The 22,454-nt window shown below is 42.2% G+C and overlaps 1 protein-coding gene across 2 annotated transcripts; it reads right to left on the bottom strand.

Moving 5' to 3' along the window:
* Positions 1-1,234: 1,234 nt before the first annotated feature.
* LOC309401965 (protein arginine N-methyltransferase 1) lies at positions 1,235-22,454 on the bottom strand. 2 transcript variants are annotated; one of them, XM_081971364.1, is made up of 11 exons: positions 22,313-22,400; positions 18,705-18,758; positions 12,638-12,739; positions 12,328-12,483; positions 11,895-11,958; positions 10,610-10,752; positions 7,968-8,055; positions 7,628-7,743; positions 6,526-6,676; positions 5,826-5,947; positions 1,235-2,099 (listed from the first exon to the last, which is right to left on the bottom strand). In XM_081971364.1, the coding sequence occupies exons 1-11, from the start codon at positions 22,340-22,342 to the stop codon at positions 2,016-2,018; spliced, it is 1,110 nt and encodes a 369-aa protein (XP_081827490.1). In that variant the 5' UTR covers positions 22,343-22,400; the 3' UTR covers positions 1,235-2,015. The 2 variants fall into 2 exon arrangements, with proteins under 2 accessions (XP_081827490.1, XP_081827489.1); XM_081971363.1 differs by lacking the exon at positions 18,705-18,758 and having other exon boundaries at positions 22,313-22,454.

Here is a 22,454-nt window from a genome sequence, read left to right as displayed (position 1 = left end):
TTACTTGAAGTAATGTGAACTTGTCTGCTGAATCAATGCTTCAGTATGACTACCCTTACCCATATCAACAGAGTAGAATATGTTTTGGGATGTTCATATCCGTCAGAATAAATTTTTGGGAAAATTAATTAGGCAGATTCTTTTATCTAGTCTTGTAGTATTGAAAATGAAAATGGCAAAGAATTCTACATATTGCATCTTCTGCATTAAATTCGAACACTTCAAACGTACTTGTTGGATGTCAGCATCATCTACCATCTTAGTTATGCCAAGTTTGATTTTTCATTTTGACACAGAATGTGAAGAATTGAGGTTAATACACTTGACCTATGCTAAGGATGATTGAATCCACATTTGTAGTGAGTGTTACGTGGGAAATTCTCTTGGTTTCATAATTCAGAGTTTAGGGCAGGGGTGTCCAACTTTGGCCAATTTTAAGATTGTGGACTTCAACTCCCAAAATTCTTCAGCCAGCCATGTTGGCTGAGGAATTCTGGGAGTAGAAGTTCACAGGTCTTAAAAGCAGTCAGTTGGATACCCCTGGTTTAGGGCTATTACACACTTGGAGTAGCTGCCATTGATATTAGGGGCACAATGTGGCCTGCACTGTTCTTCTAGGTGAAGCCTTCAAAACCTGTGTGGTTAAGGAATCTATGCTGGAACCATTGCGGAAGATACAATTTCTCCAATTAATTTCTATACATGGAAAGGCTGGGGTCTTTTGGGACTGGCTTGTAAAAAAAACATTGACAGCTGCATCAGCAGCAGGATGGAAGTCCTTTGTGTCCTAAACCAAGGGTCCCCAAACTCTGCCCCACTATTGGTCCACAGTCTATTCGCAACAGTCATGTTAATGGCTGCCTGGTGCATGCGCCTATGCACACGCGCAAAGCCTCACTCGTGCAAGCATTGCAAGGGATCGCAGCCCCACTCAGCTGAGCATCGCAGGTATTTAGGACCTCACCCGCGTGAGCGTTGCAAGCACTCTCGATCCTGCTCATGTGTATGCACCTCCCACTCTCATAAAACCACCTCCCCCCTCCCCCGGTGCTCTGGGCTGCCAACCAGGAAAGATTAGGGAATTCTGTACCAAACTTCGGAGTTCTCCATAGTTCAGCCCAACCCTTCATCCCATCCCCACATTTTTTTCCCTCATAGAAATACTGCACAGGAGATTTAATAGGCAGATGAACACATTATCACATTGTCTTTTCTTATTAAAAGAAGGAGCAACTGGTTTCAACTTCTTTATTTTTTTTCCTCATGAATGTAACCATATAAAAACCATAAGTTATGAAAGTCACACTATGTCAGCTTTCCAAGGGCAAGGGATTAAAAAAAATACCATCACCCTCCACAGATCTGAACAGGAAATTTAAGAGGGAAAAGTACAAAACCGTCAGTGAAAAAGCAACACCCATAAAATGGAGATGCCTTTTTCACCCACACCTCCACGTGCCCTCTTGATTTTTTAAAAAAACCTGTTGGGATGCCCATCCTGCTGACTGGACGCCAAATTGATGTATGTACCCCCGAAAACCAAGCAACATTTGCACTAGAGGTGGTGACAAGGAACAGTATTACATTGAAAAAAACGGGCCGGGAGGGAGAAAATTTTTTAGGCAACACCGTTTGGCAGAGAAGACCAACAATGATTTAACAAAAATAAAAATCCATGATGGAAGCCTGCTGTTGGCACTCAAGCCTCAGAACAAACGGACGGACAAACCACGTGCATGTCTTCAATTGTGCTAACAGCCTCAGTTCCTGGTAGCTGGGGAAAGGGGAGCCTTTTGAAAACAAGGGGCAATGGGATTTGGGGTGGGGAAATCTTGGGTTATTTCCCCCTTGCCTCTAATACTGACCCTCTCCTTGCTGGCCCAGAGTGCAGCTATAGGGAACTACACAATGAAATGAATTAGTGATACGTCAACGGAATAGGATGACAGAGAGGATTTGCTCTGGGTGCAAGGTTTGTTGAAGGAGGAGAAAAAAAATCTGCGGGAACAAAGGGGCTAACGCATCCGGTAATCCGTCGAACACGACAGCTCACACAACTGCCCCTTGAAGTCCAAATCAATGGTGAAGTCCAGATCTCGCTGCATACAGAAAAAAAAAAGAGTTAAAACATTTTTCCCACACACAATGTATTCCATCACACCCTCATCTCCATTTAGAGACAAGGAAGATTTACTTCCCATTCCTGTGTTGCAAAAATAGTTATATTCCCTTTTCAGAATGTTAGCATGCATTTTATTGTGTTCCTTAACTCCTACATCACATAACTTGGCTATTGGGACAAATAGGACTGAATTTCAGATCCTTTTCCAATAAATTCTCCCAAACTCCTTCTTGTCCCTCGCCCTCATCAATCTATTTTTTCCAAGCAAAACAAAATTTTGTTGTGCCAAACACAACACAGGGTAACCACACTAAATGTTGATGGGCATACGGAAACTTCAGAATGGAAGTCTCCAACCAAGAATAAACGCTTGTTAAATAACCAGTAAGAACTTTAACATGAACATTTGATGCAGCAAGTTATCCCTGGAATGACTATAGCAGGAGGAACTTCTTGCAGTAAGGTAAAGGAGTCCCTGTGTTTTTTAACTCCGCTAGTTGCCAACTACGGGGGCAGTGCTCATCTGTTTCAAGGCCATTGAGTCAGCGCGGTCCAAAGACATTTCCGCGGTCATGTGGCCAACATAACCCCATGGAGTGCTGTTATCTTCCTACCAAAGTGGTACCTATTTATCTACTTGCATTTGCATGCTTTTGAGCTGCTAGGTAGGCAGGAGCTGGGATAAGGATGGGAGCTCACCCTGGTGCATGGAGCACGGGTCTCGAACTTGGGCTGCTGACTTTCCAGCTGACAAGCCCAGTGTCTTAACCACTAAGCCACTGCGCCGCCACTTGCTGCAGTACAGAACCTTAATGTTTAATTTTTGGAACGTAAATATTAAACTCAAAGTACCCTAAATTGGAACTTTCACAAGCTTGCCAAATCAGGAAAGACTTTAAGAGACCTTGCATGACACTTTAAGCGAGAAATCCCCAAGTCTCAATTTTATACAGTATTAATTTTATGCAAGATCTTGCAGGTTAGTTTTTAACAGAACCATCTTTTATATATTCACAAGTTTATGCAAATTTCATCAATTATGCCCGAGTCATGACTAAACCAATTTCTTTTCTTAAAATAATAAAAGCTACAAATTAACTGGCCTTATTCCTCAAGTTAAGAGCAGTCAGTGGTGCAGAGATGAGACGGAAAAGAAACTGGTTAAACGAACGGGTAACAACATTCTAATGTCTTTTTAGGGTTGAAAAATAAGAGGCCAATCACATTCCTTTAAAAAAATACATCTTATTTAAACTCCCACCAATCAAAGCTTATAACTGAGGAAGAATGGGGAGATTGGCGGGGGGGTGAGAGAAAAATTTAAAGAGCGTATGAATGCAACCTGGGGGGGGGGGGGGATTTCAGATCAGCTTCTGGCCTGGATTATAGTAAGAAGCAACTAATTTCCCCAAACTGAAGCTTCCTAGACTGCTTGTCCCAAAGGTGTTTTCAAGGGGCAACTGGACTTTCCGGTTATTCTTTGAAGATGTTTTTACTTCTCATCCAAGAAGCTTCTTCCACCATTAGATCTTGCAAAAAGCCTGTCCTTTGGATATGTCAAGGATGGTTTTATCCTAGTTGTCATAGGGTCAGTGCCCATGTCAGTTGCTGCCTTGGCCTTGCTTAGCAATAGCTTGAATAGGCTTGTTCAAAAAATACCATTAAATGCTGGATTATCTTCCACAGTTTCCTCTTCAGCAGAGAATTCTGACTCCCTTTGTTCCCCCCCCTCCTGAAATTGAAGGCTCATTTGGAGTGGATGAAATGTAGGAGTTGAACCTGTGTAACGCCAGTCCCCCTTTTGGCCTCCTTGCTGGTAAAGGGTGATCCCGCTCTGATATTCTCTCAACATTTGCAATGCTTGTTTGATTCTCTTGCTCAGACATGACCTGTGTTAAAGCCTCTGATATTAGAGCGTTCATTTTATTCGTAAGTGCAGGTGATCCATCTCCCGCAATTGTGGGAGTGTATGTAGCCACTGGTGCTGGTCTCCTCCTCTTTGGGTGAGGTTCCCACTGATTTCCAAAGTCCTGAAGCTCTTGCTATTCAGGCAAGGATTCATCCTCTCCCAAACAAAGGATTGCTTGGTTTGATTGCTCACCAGCTCCTTCTGGTGTTGCAGCTCTGGTACTAATTCCTTGCTGCTTCATCTCTATTGGCTGAAATACTGAAGCACGGGAAATTCCATTCTGCTCCGCCTCCTTTTCAGCTCTTGCTAAGCTTTTATCAATGGCTTTCTGCCTCCTCAAAGCGTCTTTCTCCTCAGCTTTGGAGGACTTGCTGGAAATTAGCAGCTTCCCCTCTCATCTCAAGTGTTGCTGCTCTTGCAGCCCCTCTGAGCTCGTTTCTCCGGCTGGGCATAGGGCAGGAAGTTCCTGCTCCTCCCCAGTCGAACCTGAGCAGTGACTCTAACCCCATGATGATGAACCTGTGGCACGCGGAGCCATTTGTTAGGAAACGCGAGGCATTGCCCTGTCAGCTTCAGCACGCATTGGTCAGCTGACTTTGTATTTCATTTTTGGCTGTTTTTCGCCCTCCGGAGGTTTCAGGGAAGCCTCTTGAGGGCCTCTGGGGTGGGTGGGTGAGGCCATTTTCGCCTCCCCCAGGCTCCTAGAAAGCCTCTGGAGCCTGGGGAGAGCAAAAAACAGGTCCATTGTGCATCAAAAGTGGGGGGGAGGGCCCTCTCACACAAATGTCCGAGGAGGGGGGGTTGCACGCATAGACTTATGGCACCACAAACTTTGATCCTTTCATTACGGATGGTGCCTTTAAGGGTTCGCTGCCAGTCAGCTTCCCCCTCTCCCACAGCTGCTCTATCACCCTGAGCCAGCCCGGTTTTTACTCAAGGTTCTGCCACCGTTAATTTCCCTTCTATTATTTGGATCCTGTGGTCTCAAGCAATTATTCCCCACTGGAGCACCTCTCCGTGCCTCTTCTTTGCATGAAGTCTAAGTCAAAACTGGGCATGCGCAGGAGGCGGCAGGACTAAAGAAATGATTGACTCAGCCTCAAAGCAAGGAAGCAGAAGAATACCCATGAACTGTATTATCCTGTCAGCACGACGAAGAACAAATATTATGAGGACCAAAACTAAACACAAATTTATTTCATTAAAATCTAAGGGTCTCTGGTCCCCCACTCTGGTCACATTAAAATTATATTTGGGTAACCACTTACACAAGAGCCTGTGGAGTTGCACACACAACTGAGGAATTTCAGGTTATGAATATTTATCCAAAACTAGTACTGTGTCAAAAGTGTTATTACACAATAGCATTTTAGACAAAAGTTCCATTCCAGAACAGAATGTTTCTCTGCTAGTCCATCTACCACATGCACAGATAAATTAACCTAGACCAGAGGAACAGAACACTTCACGCTTCCCCACTTAATAGGAGTAAGTGCATCTTAATCAGAATTCCAGCCAACCATAGCCTTCTCCAGCAAACCATTTCATCTCTCTCCATCACTGACAACACATCCAACACTCTCCATGGCCATCACTATGCTTGTTCCTTGCTGGATTCTTTCTGGTTAGAGTTACGTTTTGCCTAATATGGCCTTGAGAAAAGAAGTATTTGTATTTTTGCAAATCTAAGAAACAAAGAAGCTTCTATAGACTCGATTTCTATTTGACATTGGAGGAAATGATGTCAACTTTCCAGAAAAACATTACAGGAAAAGAACCACCCTCCTGACTCACATTGTTCTTGGCGTTGGGCTTCATGCCGATGGTGCCAAATATCTCCTCTCCTGTTTTCACTGTTAGATAGTCTTCCATGTAAAAGACTGTCTGTTTCCAGTGGGTGTAGGGAGATTCAGGACCTGAAGGGAATAAGAAAATGGAACTGAACAAAGGGGACAGCCAGGAGGAATAAAAGATCTACCCAAATGTTTCTCTAACCATGTGCTTGACTTAGTTGACTTTAGATATTTTCCTTCAGGTAAATTGAAGTCCTCCAATAATTCTACTTTTCAATTTCTCAATCAGTAAAATCTACAAGAATGCTACAGTGGGAGGATACCCAAGCTCCTAAAAGAACCAGACTAAATTAACTTACGTCAATAGTCCTATCTTTCAGCAATAGTTTAGTTCAGTGTTAATTAACCTTAGCCACTTTGAGACATGTGGACTTCAATTCCCAGAATTCCCAGCCGTATGGCTGGTTGGGGAATTGAAGCCAACTCAATTTAAAGTCACTAAGGTTGAGAAACACAATTCTAGCCTTTCCAGTAGTGCTGCATTGCTTTAAATAGTAACTAGTCATATTTTAAAAGTGAATATTCCATTGGTTCAGTTCTATCCTTTACCAGAATATAAACATTTTAACACCCAAACTCCCCACACTGGATCGAAGTCCCTCCTTGCCGATTTCCCACACTGAGGCAACGAATGCCCTTACTGGTAGAGAATCCAGTTCGTTTGTGGCATCGGGTAAACTCTATGTTGAAATAGGCGACCAAGGCATGGATGTAGTCATTGCGCTTCACTTGGAGACAGAATGGGGATGTGAAGGTGAGATCCTCCACCTTCACTGTGTAGATGTCTACCTCCTGCCACAGGTGAACAAGGAGAGAGAAAACAAGACAGGTTGAAAAAAGTCAACATACCTTCATTATCCTCACAAAACAGTATCTCATTCTTTCTAATAGCAAGCTCCTGCAGATTGCAAAAGTAGCAATCCTTTAGTGCCCAAACAGTAACATCTTAAAGCCAAATATTTAGGAGGCTTCATGAGATGAACTAACATTTGACACAAAAAGTGAGCAATCTGTAAATTTTTTAAGTGTTTATGCATCTATGTAACCTCATTGGTTGTCTAATCTGGGCCATATGGTGACATATATTGAATCTGATTGTTTCCCCCTTTTTTCTCTGGGGAACAGAAGAGAATACTCCCTTGCTGCTCTTCAGTAAAACAATCTAGCATTTGTTCTTAAACCCCATTTGCCTACTTCCATCATCTTCTCCTGGTTATATGCCAGGGCTCTTCTCTCTTGCCTACAAAGTTCCCAAAAGGGTCATTTGCATGCATAATCCAAACAAGCAAGTGTTGCAGAAAGACAAAGCATAGAGAGGGCCCTGCCAAAAAAACAGGTGAAGCAAAAGAAAAAAAAAGATAATGTTCCTAATGCAGTGACTTACAATCTTTATCCACATGACACCTAACCCAGTAAGATTAAGAAAGATTTAAAATGCTTCTTAGTAAATCCCTGGGCTGGCACTATATTTCCTCTAAGTTCTGAAAAGTTCCTGGCATGCCGCTATGAGCGGTCTTCTTTGGGGATAGCTTAATGTTCCCCTTAATCGGAACTATTGTGCTCAACACTGTTCAATGATTTTTATTGACTGGTCTGAAGACCTCCCACAATAGGGTCAAGTGATCAATGGTAGAAGCAACGTATGACCAGTGAGCACCTAAATGCCATTTTAGGCAGGCGTTCGTAGCAATGGTGATTAAGAAAATCAAAGGCAGAAAAAGAGAATAACCCAGCCCCTCATACCTTGATGAGACAGGCATTAGTGACCAACTGCTTTGGGTCAACAACGTCCACCAAAGGCTCTTTGATTGCCACGTCTTTGATGCATGACATGTCAAATCCATATACGTTCTCCCACCCTGCAATAAGAAACGCAGAGCTTAAAAGGGGTTCAGATTCTGGGAATTCTTTGCATGCTCACCCACTAACAAAGGGAACAATGAAAAAGAAGAATTAAAAAGAAGCAGAGAAAATGTTGTTCCCTTAAAAGAGTTACTAGGAAATATCTTTCCCCCATATGGATATGGCTCCTTGTGTGCCCAAAGGGCCTGGCATCCTTTTTGGGAAAGAACTTGGTACTTACAGTGGATCTTGTAATCTTTGTACTGCCGATCTTCAATAGCAGTGATGTACAGCGTGGCACGGTCTGGAAAAATAAGTCCATCTGGGGTCTGGCACAAAATGGATGGTTAAAAAAAAATTAGTCACAAAACAATGTAATCCTTTTTCTTGTGGAGAATCTAATTTCTTGATTAAGAGGAGTGGGCAGGGGAGGGACACACAATATACATGTCAGAATTCCTGTTTCTTACAATTATTTATACCCCAGCTTTCAGAATAACAATACAGTTCCAAAGTACCCAAATAGCTTACAAGCAGTTTAAATTATTCTAAATAAAAATAAAATAAGGACACTTCTAGGAACCTTCTCATAGTATCATGAGTACTAAGGACGCTGTAAGGAGGAGTGGTAACTTAAAGAGATGTTAACGTGAGTGTTAATTATGAAGAGTAAAAATGAGTAATCAGGATTCAAACAACATATTCTGACCTATACAAATTACAAAAAGCAATTTATAATTACTGATATGTGTCTATAGTTTGAAACCATAATATATTACGAGTCTTTAAATGCAAAATAGGTAACATTCATTCTCAGAGCTTGTCATCCTCAGAGGTCCTTAAACTGGGGGTCAGGAACCTGTAGCCCTCCAGATATTACTTATATTCAATCCTTGTTTCCATCCCTATTGGCACTGTAATTAGACCTTCACCAACTTCAGAGGGCTACAGATACTGCAGCGCGTCCTAGTGTAATAATGATATTAGCATCGATATAAAAACAATTTGCACTGTAAGATACTCCTGAACAAGCTAGTTTCAGAATGAACGCCAAAGGGACTGCCATCATATCCTGAGTGGCTTAAATACTCAATCGGATACGTTTGCTCAACGAAGAGGTATGTTCCATTTGCCTTACTTTGAGACAGTCTTTACTTCAGATCATATCAAATTCTGTATTACAGCCCAGACCAAATAAAACCTATTAAATAAAACGTACACAGCTGCAAGGTATAAAGAGTAAATTAAAGTATACCAGATAAAGTGTTAAGTCATATCAGCACTACTTTGCTATTGGCAACAAACTGGTGTGGAAAAAAAAAAGTTTGCAACTTTTACTTTAAGAATGAAATTCTAATTCTATTTTATGTGATTTATGTGAGTAACAGCCAAGGACAGATTTTTCATGAAGCATAAATGTACTTGGGAGACCCATAAGGCACAGGACTTTTGAAAACTAAATACCAGGAAAGAGTATGGTTTACAACAAGGACATAAATTTTTTTTTCTGTTACAAGACTATAGACTCTTAGGAACATACTGTATTTTTCAGAGTATAAGACGCACCTAGATTTTGGAGAGGAAAACAAGAGAAAAATATCTGCCTCTGCCTCTCAGCAATTTGCCTCCTTGCAACAAACAGTATAGACAATATACACTGTTTGTAGTGTTATATTTCAGGCCATACTTGTACAGATGCTGTTAAAATTGATGTGCTTTCTGGAAGTATAGTTATTCCCTGCTACTTAAAGGAATAGCACTTTTTAAAACAACAGCACGGGGCCCCTTCAGGTCAAGCATTTATTTTAAAAAACTTCTTCGTTTTGTTAAGTTGTCTAAATAATAATAAAGCAGTCTTTAATAAATAAGTCTAATAATTTGAACATTCTGTAGGCATTTATAGTTGTTGACTTACCTCCTTGCAGTAAACAGCCTGATTAGCACAAGAAAAAAAATTTGCCTCCCAGAAATTTGCCAAGAACAGCAAGTTTCACTTTCAATTTCTCCCCATCATCAGCTGTTACAGGCTGCAGGGATTGCTATAGCTTATTGAAGCCCTGTTTGCTGCAAAGAGACTGGGAGGCAGAGGCCAAAGGGTTGGAGCCGGTGGGTGGGGCTACGTTCAGTGTATAAGACGCACCCAAATTTTCACCCTCTTTTAGGGGGGGGAGGTGTGTCTTATACTCCAAAAAATACGGTAAGTCAGCTTGGGAACGTGTTATTATTCTTTTTTCCCGTTTTTAGCCAAGAAACTGCAGGTGAGCTTTTGCCAGAGGTACAAATAATTATTTCTAACGGGGTTTTCAAAATGAACCAAGAGCTGAACAAACCCCCTATTATAAATGGTGCCCTTCTATCTTACTGTACTTTTAAAGGAATTAGTACTGTTCTGAAAGATTAGATGATTTAGACACTGGAATGAGTCTAATGAATCTGACTAAAATCCTGAGACTTTACAGGGACAAGGTCACTCTGAAATGTTCTTTTGGTCAAGAGACTGATAGCTATTATTAGTGATGTGCAAATTTCTGAAACTGAAATATCTTCTTGTGACCTTGAAATAGCTGCTGTGAGATCAAAACAGCTATTCCGTGTGCAAAATGGTCTTCTCCAATTATTCTGGAAGTTTTTTGAGTTCAAAATTCTTCATTTCAAACTAGAAATGCTTCCTAGACTACCAAATAGTTCTTTTGCATTCAAAATGGGATGCTTCAAATTAAAATAAGTTTAAAATCAAAACCTCTGAACAAATTTCACCACACCATTATCCCACTACACCTTGTCCTTTTTGTCAAATGAAATTTTTCACAATCGAGAAAAAGGGTAGGGTAGGGCGACCTTAGATCTAAGCACCACTGGCAGAAATCAAGGATTGAGACTTACCAACCACTTATCCCGGGCATAGATGACAGTATTGAGCATTGACTCATAGAAGAGACAATAGCCCATCCACTCACTGATAATGATGTCCACTTTTTCCACAGGCAACTCCACTTCCTCCACTTTGCCCTTGATGATGGACACCACTTTAGTGGAGGAAAACCACATTTTTAAATTATGTTTCAGCAAAAAAGACAGATGGAAATCAGTTTGGCAAAGATGATTTCTTCATATTATTAGCTCAGTCAAACCCAGCACTTCTAGTTGTAAACTGTTAAGCAATCTCACAGGTTGTTAAGTGGATGGAGTCCCAGGTAAGAAACAGTTACTTCACTGAAGTGGGGGAGATCCTGTGATATCTGGTGGAGGCTGTGGGCAGGTCTCTTCCCACTTGGGAGCTGAAAATCCTTCCTGCTGAAATCCAAGCAGGACTTTAAACTCCAAACTGAGAGTCACGTGCCTTCTCCACCTCCCTGAGGCACTCTGTATTCCGCACCTTACCAGGCTGCCTTTCTGCTTGGGGACTGAAAATCCTGCTGGGATTTCAGCTTCTTGTTTCTGGGGGTTGGCTGAAAAATTATTTGGCTAAGGATTTCACCTCCATGCCAAAATCTAAGCAGGCATGGAGCTGAAATTCTTTTGCAAGCTCTTTTATCCAGCCCCCAGAGAAGTAAGAATTCTCTTGGTAGGTGGCAGCATCTTGCAACCTTCCTTACCAGCTTCCCCACTGACTTTGTGGGAAAGCCGGCAGAGAAGACAGCAAATCAGGCCCAAAAACAAAGAATGACATGTGGTCATTCTTTCAAGATGAGTTCTTTTTTGCGTACACATGTATAGAGAGAATTTTGCCAAACTAAGCATTTTACTATCTGCATCTACCATACATTCTGGGAATTATTAGGGAGGGGGGTGGTTTTACCTTCTTTCTTGCACACAAAGTATCAGGACTGACTTGTCTCTTATTTCTCCTCCCCTGGGAATCCACCTCCTAACTACATCCCATTGCAAAAATCATGATCACATGATCATGGGGTGCTTGGCAACCAGTTATAAGCACCAACAGGTTGCCACACATTCAGACTGAGCCCATATGACCACGGTGTTTTTTTAAAAAAATATTTTGCAAGAGTCAGAAGTGCTTTACATGAGCTCATTGTTAATTGAACCATTGTTAAGTATGATCTTGAGGACTACCTCTAAACATCTTCTGCAAAACAGTGGGTTTTTTTTGGATACCCAGATAAGTGACTCAGAAATTGAGGATATTTTAAAAAAGGAATTTACTTACCATGGTCAAGTTTGTTGGCTTTGACGATTTTGACAGCATAATCAGAGATACTGGAGCATTCAATCTATTAGTTGAGGGCATAAGTGGAGAACAGGGTGGGAGAATAAAGAGAGATGTTTTGTAAGATAATGCCTTTTTTCTTCCTAAATTAGTAAAAAACATCGCTGGAAATACATGTGATGAAGTGGCACTAAAAATGTCAAGTGTTAGTATAAAATCAAAGGGTGTCTCTCTCTTGCCTGTCATCCCAAATCTTCATAGAATAAGTGATATTTGTACAACTTTAATAGCACTAATTTTAACATAGAACTCTTAATCTCTGTCTATCAGAGATTACCATTTAGGATTCCATCAAATTCTTTCATCAATTTTGTATCCAATAAACTCCATCACAGAACAGGGACCAATAGCATAATATGAGCATTACACTTACCCCAATGACCCGCTTGGCACCAGCCTTGGCTGCAAACATGCAAAGTATTCCTGTGCCACTGCCAACATCCAGGACTACTTTGTCCTTAAAGAGATGCCGATTGTGAAACATGGAATTTCTGTAGGTCAGTGTGCGGACCTCATCTTTCAGCATTTCCTAAGATGCAGAAAAAGGGCACATCAGGGAACTCCCTAAAAATCTATTTAGACCCTCCCACCAAAATGGACAAGACTGGTTCTCATTTTTCATATCCTGCGGCAAACAAATTTAATAAATAAATAAATAACCGCATCCCCACCAATTCTCTCACCTCATGGATCCCAAAATGAGCATAGGAATCAAAGTAGTAATCCTTGGAAGTCATCTCTTCTGCTGTTGGTTTGCTGCTGCTTTCTGGCTGGGTGCACGAGATCTGGTGAAAATACAGGAAAGTCCAAGTCATCCCAGGACCCCCTAATATAACTTACAATTTCCCCACTCAATTTCATAATCTTTAAAGTAAATATTTAAATTTATACTGCTCAGCTAATAATTTCATATCAGTCAATATGATCTATACATGCCTGACTAAATGGATTTTAAAAACATTGATACAACAATGTGCTTTCTTAACAAAGTTGTGTGTGAGGTGTCAATGTACATATACTTTATAGAAACAAGTATGCTGCTTCTTTTAGAATTAGTTTTTTACTCTTAGCAAATTCATGCAACTATTACTTAGATGACGATCATAAAGAAAAAAGGAGTATTAGTACTTTAGCTTGTAGAAATTCACACTCATATCACCCTTTCACAAAATATTTGCAGTTTCTGAAGTAACCCTTTATTCAATTCAATGGCTTGTTTGTTTTTTATTTATTTCATTAAGGGAAAACCAGAGTTTCAATGTCCATTGATACTCTTCTTCTGAACATGTCACTGTACATCTATTTTAATGAGGTTGAACAATACAGATATTGCAACAATTCCTTCTTCCCAAGAAACCAAATCACTCTGCTTGTATCCTGGTTGGTTGTAACACTTTGAGGAGATATAGGCGAGGGTGGGCTCTTGGCAGATTCACAGGCTGACAATGCAAAGGGTTAAGAGGGACTCGTGTCAGAAAGGTGGCGTGACCCTGCCATTATGATGAGAATTTTAATAGACATGTTGGAGGGTAAGGATCCCTTCTATGCCTAGGGTGGTTTCAAGATGCTATTCTATACTTACTGGTTTTAGGAAATGTTCTTTGTGAATGCACTGGGACTAATTATCATGTTGAATTTGGTTTACATATGTTCTACTAAGTGGCATTAAGTCTGTTCTGACTAATGGTAGCACTTTAGACAGAAGCCTGAACCCAAGACCAGTTATCCAGACATTGTAATCAAACATGTAATGGAAATTCTTGGACATTTATTTATTTTTGCAATTTTGCAGATGGTGGTTGGTGGAACTGACAAGTAAAATGAGAGGCTAATTGTAAAAATTCTAAATAAATTGATTGATTTCCAATTTAAGGGAAATTTAAAGGGGGGAATTAATCCCTTTTAACTTCTGGTAAACCAAGTTGAAATTGCTTAGTGGCATTAACTATTTTATCTTCCTCTAATTAAGATTTCTTAGTCAGAAGAACAGAGAAAGCAGGAAAAAAATATAGCTCAAGGGTATATAAAATAGGCCATATATCACTTGAACAGGACACATTTTCACAAGTTGCATTTTCAAGCATGTAGTCTTAAAACAGGTTGTAAATTTGGAGGTGGAATTTGAGCCTTGTTAAAAACAAACTTCTAGGGAGAAAACTGTATCATGGACTTAGATTAATACCTTTCACTTATTACTTAAGATTTCAGTGCTGGACAATTGCAACATACTTTAGCTTCTCCCAGTATTGAGTGACTGAAAGCTATAGCTGACGCAGAGAGCAGATGGCTGAATTCAAGGAAATAGGTCGTCACGTAGGCGCTAGCAAAGAGTATCAGCATTCAAAATGGGAGGTGTGACTGGATGATCAAAATCCTGCCTCTTTTAATATGCATTGCAAACATGTTTGCCTCTCTCATACACACAAGTAAAATAAGGAGGGTCTTTAATTGCCCCAGCCATGTCCATGATTTTCATTTTGTCAACACTGCCCCCCACCCTCAGAGTGCATCAATATTCCTCTATCAATGGAGATCCTCTTTTTTCAGGGAAACCGCTAAAAGCCATATAGTCACATTGAATTTTCACTGAAATTTCCTGGATTAGAAATCAGTCCTTACTCCAGTTTTTTCCAACATGGTGCCTTACAGGTATATCTATATCTAGTCCTCAATTTACAGCTATAATACAGGCTGCCTTTATTTGTGGCAGTCATTAAGGAAACCCATTGTTCACTATAGGGCATTTTTACCAAACACTGGAAATAAACACAAGTTCTTGGGCAAAATGTGAATATGGGATGCTGTAAAAGTGGAGCAGTTGCTAAATGCCCAAAATGCAATCACGTTAAAGGGGGAGGGGGAGAAGCATTGGAACTGGGCCATAAGTAGCTTTTGGGAGGAGGAGGAGGGGGGGGGGTCCATGGTGATTTCAAACAGTCACGAAGCGACTGATTGTATGTCAAGGACTACCTGTATTTACAACTCCCAGTGTTTCTACCCCACATGTCCAATAGGGAAGTTGCAATCCAACCAAGTTTGAAGGATGTTATCACTGGGGAAAGGCTGTTTTATTATCACTCAGTCAGAAGATCCCATCTTAAACAAGATCTAGTCATCCGCTGCCTACTTCAAATAACTGAGGCTCTTAAATTATTCCTGCTAAGATATTACCTTTTTCATGACCAGAACCCTGCATTTGAAAAGAAGGTGAATCCATTTTTTCTCTGCATCCAGAAAGGTGTCCGAAATTCACAAATCTCCAACAAACAGATGGCCTACAAACAATTCATACCATCTTTTCTGTGTTCCCTGTTCTGTCCTGGCCACAATATTGCCCACTGAGGTTGTCCCGTTGTGTATAAACATTTCAGAATGTAGAGTCATTGCCTAGTAGAGTGATATAGCAACCCCAGATTATTTAAACCATCTTATAACTAATCCTATACATGTTAGACTGCTGGGGCTACAGATTATACAGAGCAGCATTTCTAAACTAAGATATAGATAATACTAAGTAGCTTCCTCTTTCTATTGCTAGCTTGGTTCAATCACCTGCGTGGTGTTCTGGAGCACATATAGTGCCTTATAATTGATGGGGAACTGAGTCAAGTTATACAAAGTCCTTGGCTGATGTCAGAAAGCTGAACAGAATTAGTTCGATGGGATGCATCGACAAAATTCTGCAGGTACAACTGGAAGTAAAAGAAGTATTTTTGCGGAAGACAATGGCAAGCCATGTCTATACTGTTACCAAAACTTCTACACAGGTTCTCTGTGTAATCTCCAAGAGCTGAGCTCAGCTCAGAGGATCCTGGCCCCTTTACAGGCAAGTCCTAGACCAGTGATGGCTAACCATTTTTTCCCTCGGGTGCCAAATGCGTGCGCACTCGTGCCCACACCCATAGTGCAATGTCCCCGTGTGCCCCGCCCCCTGCGAATGCAAACGCGACCCTTGCGCATGCGCACGCAACACCCCACCCACCCCCCCGTTTTGGGCCTAGCAAAGCCTCCCTGAAGTTGTTACAGGTGTTATGTCTGCTTTGCATGCAGCTTTATTCCTCTTTAGCATTCATCTATTCTACATTGTTTTGTGATGCATTTCCTGCCTCTCTAGAATTTACCTCTATCTGCTCCTGTGGGGCACTTCCTATTCCTGTTATACATATATATTTATATTCTTGATGGCTTGCATAGTGTTTTAACTGCATTTTGATTAAACTACTTGAAACCGAAGCCTCCTGGAACCAGAACTGGGGAGCACGGCCTGTTTTTGTTCCCAGGAGGCTTCAGAGATGTCTGTTAAGCCCAAAACGGGGCACAAGGGGGCACCACACACCCCTGCCCCCACACATGCATGCGCGTCTCCATGTGCGGAGAGACCTGAAAATCAGCTGGCCAGCGGGAGGCACACACGCATGCACAGTGGGGCTGGGCAACGGCTGGCGTGCCTACAGTGAGGGCTCTGCATGCCACCTGTGGCACGTGCCATAGGTTTGCCATCAGGGTCCTAGACTTACGATCATAATTAAGCCCAAAATGTCACTTATTAAGTGAGACATTTGTTAAATGCATTTTACCCCATTTTACAACCTTTGTGGCCTCAGTTGTTAGGTGAACCACCGTAGCTGATAAAGTTAGTATGCCAATTGTTAAGTGAATCTGGCTTCCCCATTGGCTTTGCTTGTCAGAAGGTTGCAAAAGGTTCCTGGGAGACAGCCATGGTCATAAATATGAACTAGTTGCCAACCATCTGAATTTTGATCACAGGATCATTGGGGTGTTGGAAAGGTTGTAACTGTGATAAGTCAATTGTTTCAGTGCTGTGGTAACTTTGAACAATCACTAAATGAACTGTTGTAAGTTGAAGACTACCTGTATTAAATCCTAACAAGCCATAAGAGCACACTATTCCTTTCACCCAGGTTGCTCAAACCCATCTGGAGGGCACCAGATTGGAGAATTTTGTTTTCAAGGCTAAGTCCTTGAGGAAGTCAAATTGTTCCCATATTTGCAAAGCTTTAGGCAACCATAGAGATTGCTTTTAATGGAGAAGTTTTATCCTGTTCTTTTGATGTTTTATGCTATCCTTAACTGAGTTTTTCAAAGTTAATACGGCCTTGGGCAAAAAGGGAATTGATAAATATTATAGTAACAGAAAAATGACTTGAAATGCATCTCAACAAACAAGCAATATAGTTCACTTATGTCACAACAAATCTGCTTCTCCCCTTAGAGGCTGTTGCAAGACCTCAGCTGTATGGATTCTTTACCCCAAAAGGGGGGGGGGGGGAGAGAAATGGGGAGTTAAAAATCAAAAGTCTGTCCATTTGGCTAGTCACATGCTGAACAGATTGAAGTTCAAAATAAAGTGCACCAGCTCCATTTGATAGGAAAAAAATTCTGGATGAAATGGTTAAAATTTTGCCATTTCAGTCTTCTTACTGCCACCATATCTAGGAGATCAGCTCTTTGTCTCGCCCTTGCCCCCCTCCTCCCAATGCTCCCAGGGCAATTCTGTCTTATATTCCCACAATGGACAGGAACGTTTGGCAGGCTTTATCATTAATGGCCTACCTCCTGAGCTGCTCTACCCCCTGAATGTCCCCAGGAGCGGGGAGCTGCAATAAAAGTTAAGGAAAGAATGATCAAGTACTCCCAACGCAACCAACACCCTGGCTTAGAACCCTCCAGCTTGCCCCACAAACTCTCTCCAGTATGTCAATGTTGGGCAGTTAACATTTTGTTTAAACTGACCTGCATTAGAAAAAAAAAAGGGGGGGGGACCCTGAGATATAAACCCCTTGCTGATACATCAAGCAGAAAATAAGTTTGATTTTTTAAAACAAAGATTCAATGCAAGACAAATATAATTTAATGCCCATTATAATAATTTGTATGTCTGACATAAATGCTAAAACTTGAAAAGTGGTTATTTAGGAATAGACCCTCATAAAACCTCATGGGACAATACCTGAGCAGCACATCAAAAGTAGCAGCTATGTGAAAAAGGCAGCTGAGCTAAGTGCAATGAGTCTGTTTTCTCCCCTCCCAAAATATCAAGGAATACCTAAACATTTTCTACCACCCTGAGAAAACAGTAGGAACTCTTTTCCACTTCCAAAGGTAAAGTAGCAAAATACTATTATTTTATTTGCAGCTTTATCAATGGATCAAAAGAGGATAGGCTCTTGTCAGTTTCCACTAAGACATATGTCCTTTATGTGGGCAGCAGGATGAACAATTTGATATAAATTACCTGGTCCATATTTTCAACCAGTATGGTTTAATATTCACTGCACACACACAAAAGGTATGGTCATGAACCCCCTTCTTTTTACATCCTGCACTGTTTAGCCACTCAGACTGAACAGGCACTGCATCATAGAATTAACTAAAGAATATGGACTAAAAAGATGCATACAGAAGCAAGAAAGAAGAAACAAGAATGTAAACTAATTCTGTGAAGAAGGGGGCAAAGAACTAGAAAGTAGGTATATTCTACATCTAGAACTTATGGGAAATGGTGTTTAGTTAGTCCTAGCAGTTTGAGAGAAGGGAAGTACATCTAAGCAAGAGCTACAAAAGCAAGGGGATAACTATAGATGTAATTTTAGGAAAAGGCAGATGCGAGGGGGCTAATGAATGATGCATCACCAAGCCGGCTACACAGTAAGGAAAGATTTGGCCTGAGCTCAACCACATCCAGGGTTGAGCGCTAGCCTAGTGTTCATGTACTTAAAGGATATTTACATCTTCTAGCGGAGTCTGCAGGCTCATCCCATTAGCCAGCGTGGTTACAAAATTCTAGGAGAGAGAGAGTAACAAGGGAAAGAATGTCAATTCGGAGCTCAACGGGAACTGATCCGGAGCCTGGATCATTTTAACAACTAAGATTTGGAGAGGGAGTAAGGCAAATAAAAAACTGATAAAAGTTGACCAACAAACAAGGAAGCAATTCTGGGATGTCTTTCTATGTGAGAGGTTAATGGTAATTTCCTGCTAGGCTTGCCTATGGTATCCAGCAAGAACAATTTCCAGAACTGGAAAACAGCATTTAGGATTTTAACAATCCACCTGGAATTACATGTGTGAGATGGGCAGCTGTACAAATTGAATAAATAACAGGGCGGACAAATGCAAGATCGGAGAGGAAGTCTTTAGCAGTAAGTCCTCTATGGTAAAAATAGGTTAGCACCCCCCATCACCCAATAATGTATGCACTTTCTATTCAACCATATCACTAAATAGAACTATAGCACACAGAGCAGGGTTGCCTCCAGTCACAAAGAGGCTTTTTATAGGATTATCACAATCCCATGTCAGGAATAGAAAAAAGTCATCTGAAATGCCAGCAGAGTTGCTATGCCAGACATCAAGGTTTCAGTTATACACCTACCAAATGGCAGCTCTTTCCACCACCTATTCCCCTTCAGTATGTTCAGATACAGCATTCCAAGAGGAATTGATAAACACAACTGTATTGGAAATAGCTACTTAAACATTCAGAAGGTGAAACGGAATGCAAAATGTGCATGGGTACTTAAGAAATTGCATGGAAGACCCTCCATTCGGTGATAGGGCCTCCTCATGCAACATTCCTTGTTTGGAACCACCTTGTTCCCCACATCCTTAGTACTCTGCCATTTGGATTAGCTTTTATTAATTATTTCCATAATACTCTGGTAAATTGTCATCTGACATATATGCGGCAGTTATACCACAAGATGTCAGTACTAGCCTACTCCTCAAAGGGTAAAACTGTAGGATTTCTTTTGGAAGCTTAGTGTGAGTTACCTGTGTGCCAAAGCTATGCATCATCACTACATGCTTTCTAGCTGCAACTACTCTTACATTTGGCTGAAGGAGAATTAAGGCAACAAGTTATCTATTGAGATGATAATCTTCTTTAACAAATGAAGGCAAATATATGTGTCCCAGGATGTTGCAGGATGCAATCTAGCCTAAAGAGAAGTTCCCTGAAGATGGGCTCCAGCACTAGTCCGAAAGCTCCGAAGACATAAACCTCTGGTTCCGGTGATTGACCTAGATTAGATCCTGCAATCTTCTTTAAATTGAAAGAATTGAAAAAGAAGCTAGTAAGTCACTTATTACAGTTGATTTGGATTCTTACATCAAGCAAGGAGTTAAACTCAGTGGCCTAAATTAGCTCTCAACTCATGAACTTCCAAAGTACTCCCCAATAAGCAATATATGTTGAATGTCCAGATCAAGAAGCTTGGTCTAAATGGATCATTTCAATTATATGGGCTCTATTAAACAAAAAACTAAAGGGCAGGTGGGATTGGGGAACATCTAAAATGGGATGAGCTGGAAGATGGTAACAAGGATACCTTCCCCAGTCAACTATTGGACCCCGTCATTCCCATTCTAGGAAGAAAACTAGCAAATGAAAAGGATACCCAACAATGGTGTTTCTGTGACAAGGTGAGAAGGAGATACTTCAATTTCTCATTTAGGTATACAGTACATACCAGTAATTCTTTCCTTCCAACCTTTTTCAACTTCTGTCATCTGCCAATTTAAATAATTCATCCACTCCTCCTCAGTCTTTTCCCAAAATTTGCAGCCCCCTGAAGTCTATAGACATTGTAACCTCTGATATCCTAACCTCCCAAATTCAGTTCCTACTCACTATGAGCTTTGCCTTTCACCCAAATCTTACCCCAGCCTCATCCAAGCTTTCTCTGGAGACCCTGGAATCTTAACTGTCCTCAAAAGAACATTTGTGCAAATCATAACACATCAAAGCAGTTCCCCCTAAACATTTGCTCATTTTATTAGTGAGGCTTAGTCTCAAAAACATTTTCCCACCCATAGTAAACCTATGTAAAGTGTTAGGCTACCATAAGGTGCAAGAACCTCCTAACATAAGGGAACAATGAGCCAGAAGGCAGTAACTCACCACAAGACACCAGAGATTTTAAGAAAAGATTGGGCATTACCAATTATCTGAAATGATACAGGGTTTCCTGCCTGAGCACTAGAACTAGTAGTAGTAGTAGTTGGACTAGAAGACCTCCAAGATCCCTTTTCCCACTCTCTTATTCTATATTCTAAATAGAAAAGAGCCTCCTTAGGACAATGAGCACAATGGGCCTGTCAAATTAAAGAGCAACCATCCCGAGGGAAGCAAAGGCATGAAGGCCCACCGTTTCCTTTCGGAAAGAAGGGGCAAAATTAAGAGGGAAGGGACTCCTTCCCACAAAATCATGGTGGAAACAGGCATACTTTTACAGGCAAATTATGAGGGTGGAAAATGGAGGGAGGGAGGGAAGAGGAGCAGATGGGACTGGGAGAAGGAGAATGGCGGGGGGGGGGGTTGATTTTCTATTTCCACGAATGGGAAGCATTCGGCGATCCGTAAGAGCCGTAATATTACGAGGGTAACCAAAGGTTTTCCCAGGGGAAACGCCAAGGAGGCAGCGGGGCAGCACGTCGAAAAAGCCGGAGCGTCGGCGAACAAAGAGTTCACTATCTGCGGCAGCGACGGGGGTCTCTTTCCAGCAGAAGGGAGCGCAACTTAATGGGGGGGGGGGAGGGAGGCGGCTGCTGCTGCACCGAAGGGTCGAAGAGCCGCGGCGGGAAAAGCCAACCCACTCGGGGAGAAGGAACCCCACGCGGCCCCGGTTGAGGAGGACCCACGGCAGAAGGGGGGGCGGAGCTCCAGGGGCCTCCCCCGGGCCATGGAGGGGGGCGGGGCCCAGCGGGGCAGGCTTGCCATGCGGCTCCCATGAGGAAAGACCCACGTTAACATGGGGGGGGGGGCAGAAGCGTACGAGGCTTTTCCGCGGAAAAGGATCGGAAGGGGAGCCTATCGGATTTGAAACGGCGGAGGCTTTCCCGCCTAAGAGAGCTAGCAACAGCGCCACACAATAATTGCGAGGGGGGACACGGGGGGAGGAAGCGCCTTTTGCCCTGATCTCCCCCCTCATGTCTCCTATGTGGGACGATCCGGAATGGGGTGGGGGGATGGAAGGCGGCGGCGAAGAAAATGGAACCGCTATGGCGGGGTGGGGGGAAAAGGCGGGGATGGTTATTTAAGGGGCCGCCAGGAGGGGAGAGGCATCGAGGGGCAGAAAGTAAAGGGGGTTCGGTCATTCAGGCGGTGGAGAGGGGGCAGATGCCCCCCAGGAGCCCCGTCAAACCTGAGGGGGGGCTGGGCTTGTCATCTGATGGGGGGCTCCGGAGGGGGTCTCGGTTGAGCAATCTCTCCCGTTCCTATGGCCTCATGAGGTTCTGGGAGAGACTCGGTGGGTGAAGGATTAGGGCCCCCTAGGAGGGGACCAGGGGCAGCTCCAGCTCCCCCCTTCTTCCTCTCCCCCCCCCCACTCCCTCACCTCCATGATGCAGTTTGCAGCCTCCGCCATCTTGCGAATGAGACAGAAAAAGAGAACCGCGGGCCGAACTCCCCCAGCCTCGTTCAGTCGAGGGGAGGGGACCGGCCGTCCCATTGGACGGCCTCTCCGTCACTCAAAAGGG

Source organism: Natrix helvetica, assembly GCF_964273705.1.
Source record: "Natrix helvetica genome assembly, chromosome: Z".
NCBI classification, from domain to species: domain Eukaryota; kingdom Metazoa; phylum Chordata; class Lepidosauria; order Squamata; family Natricidae; genus Natrix; species Natrix helvetica.
This window is presented reverse-complemented; position numbering and strand designations above follow the sequence as displayed.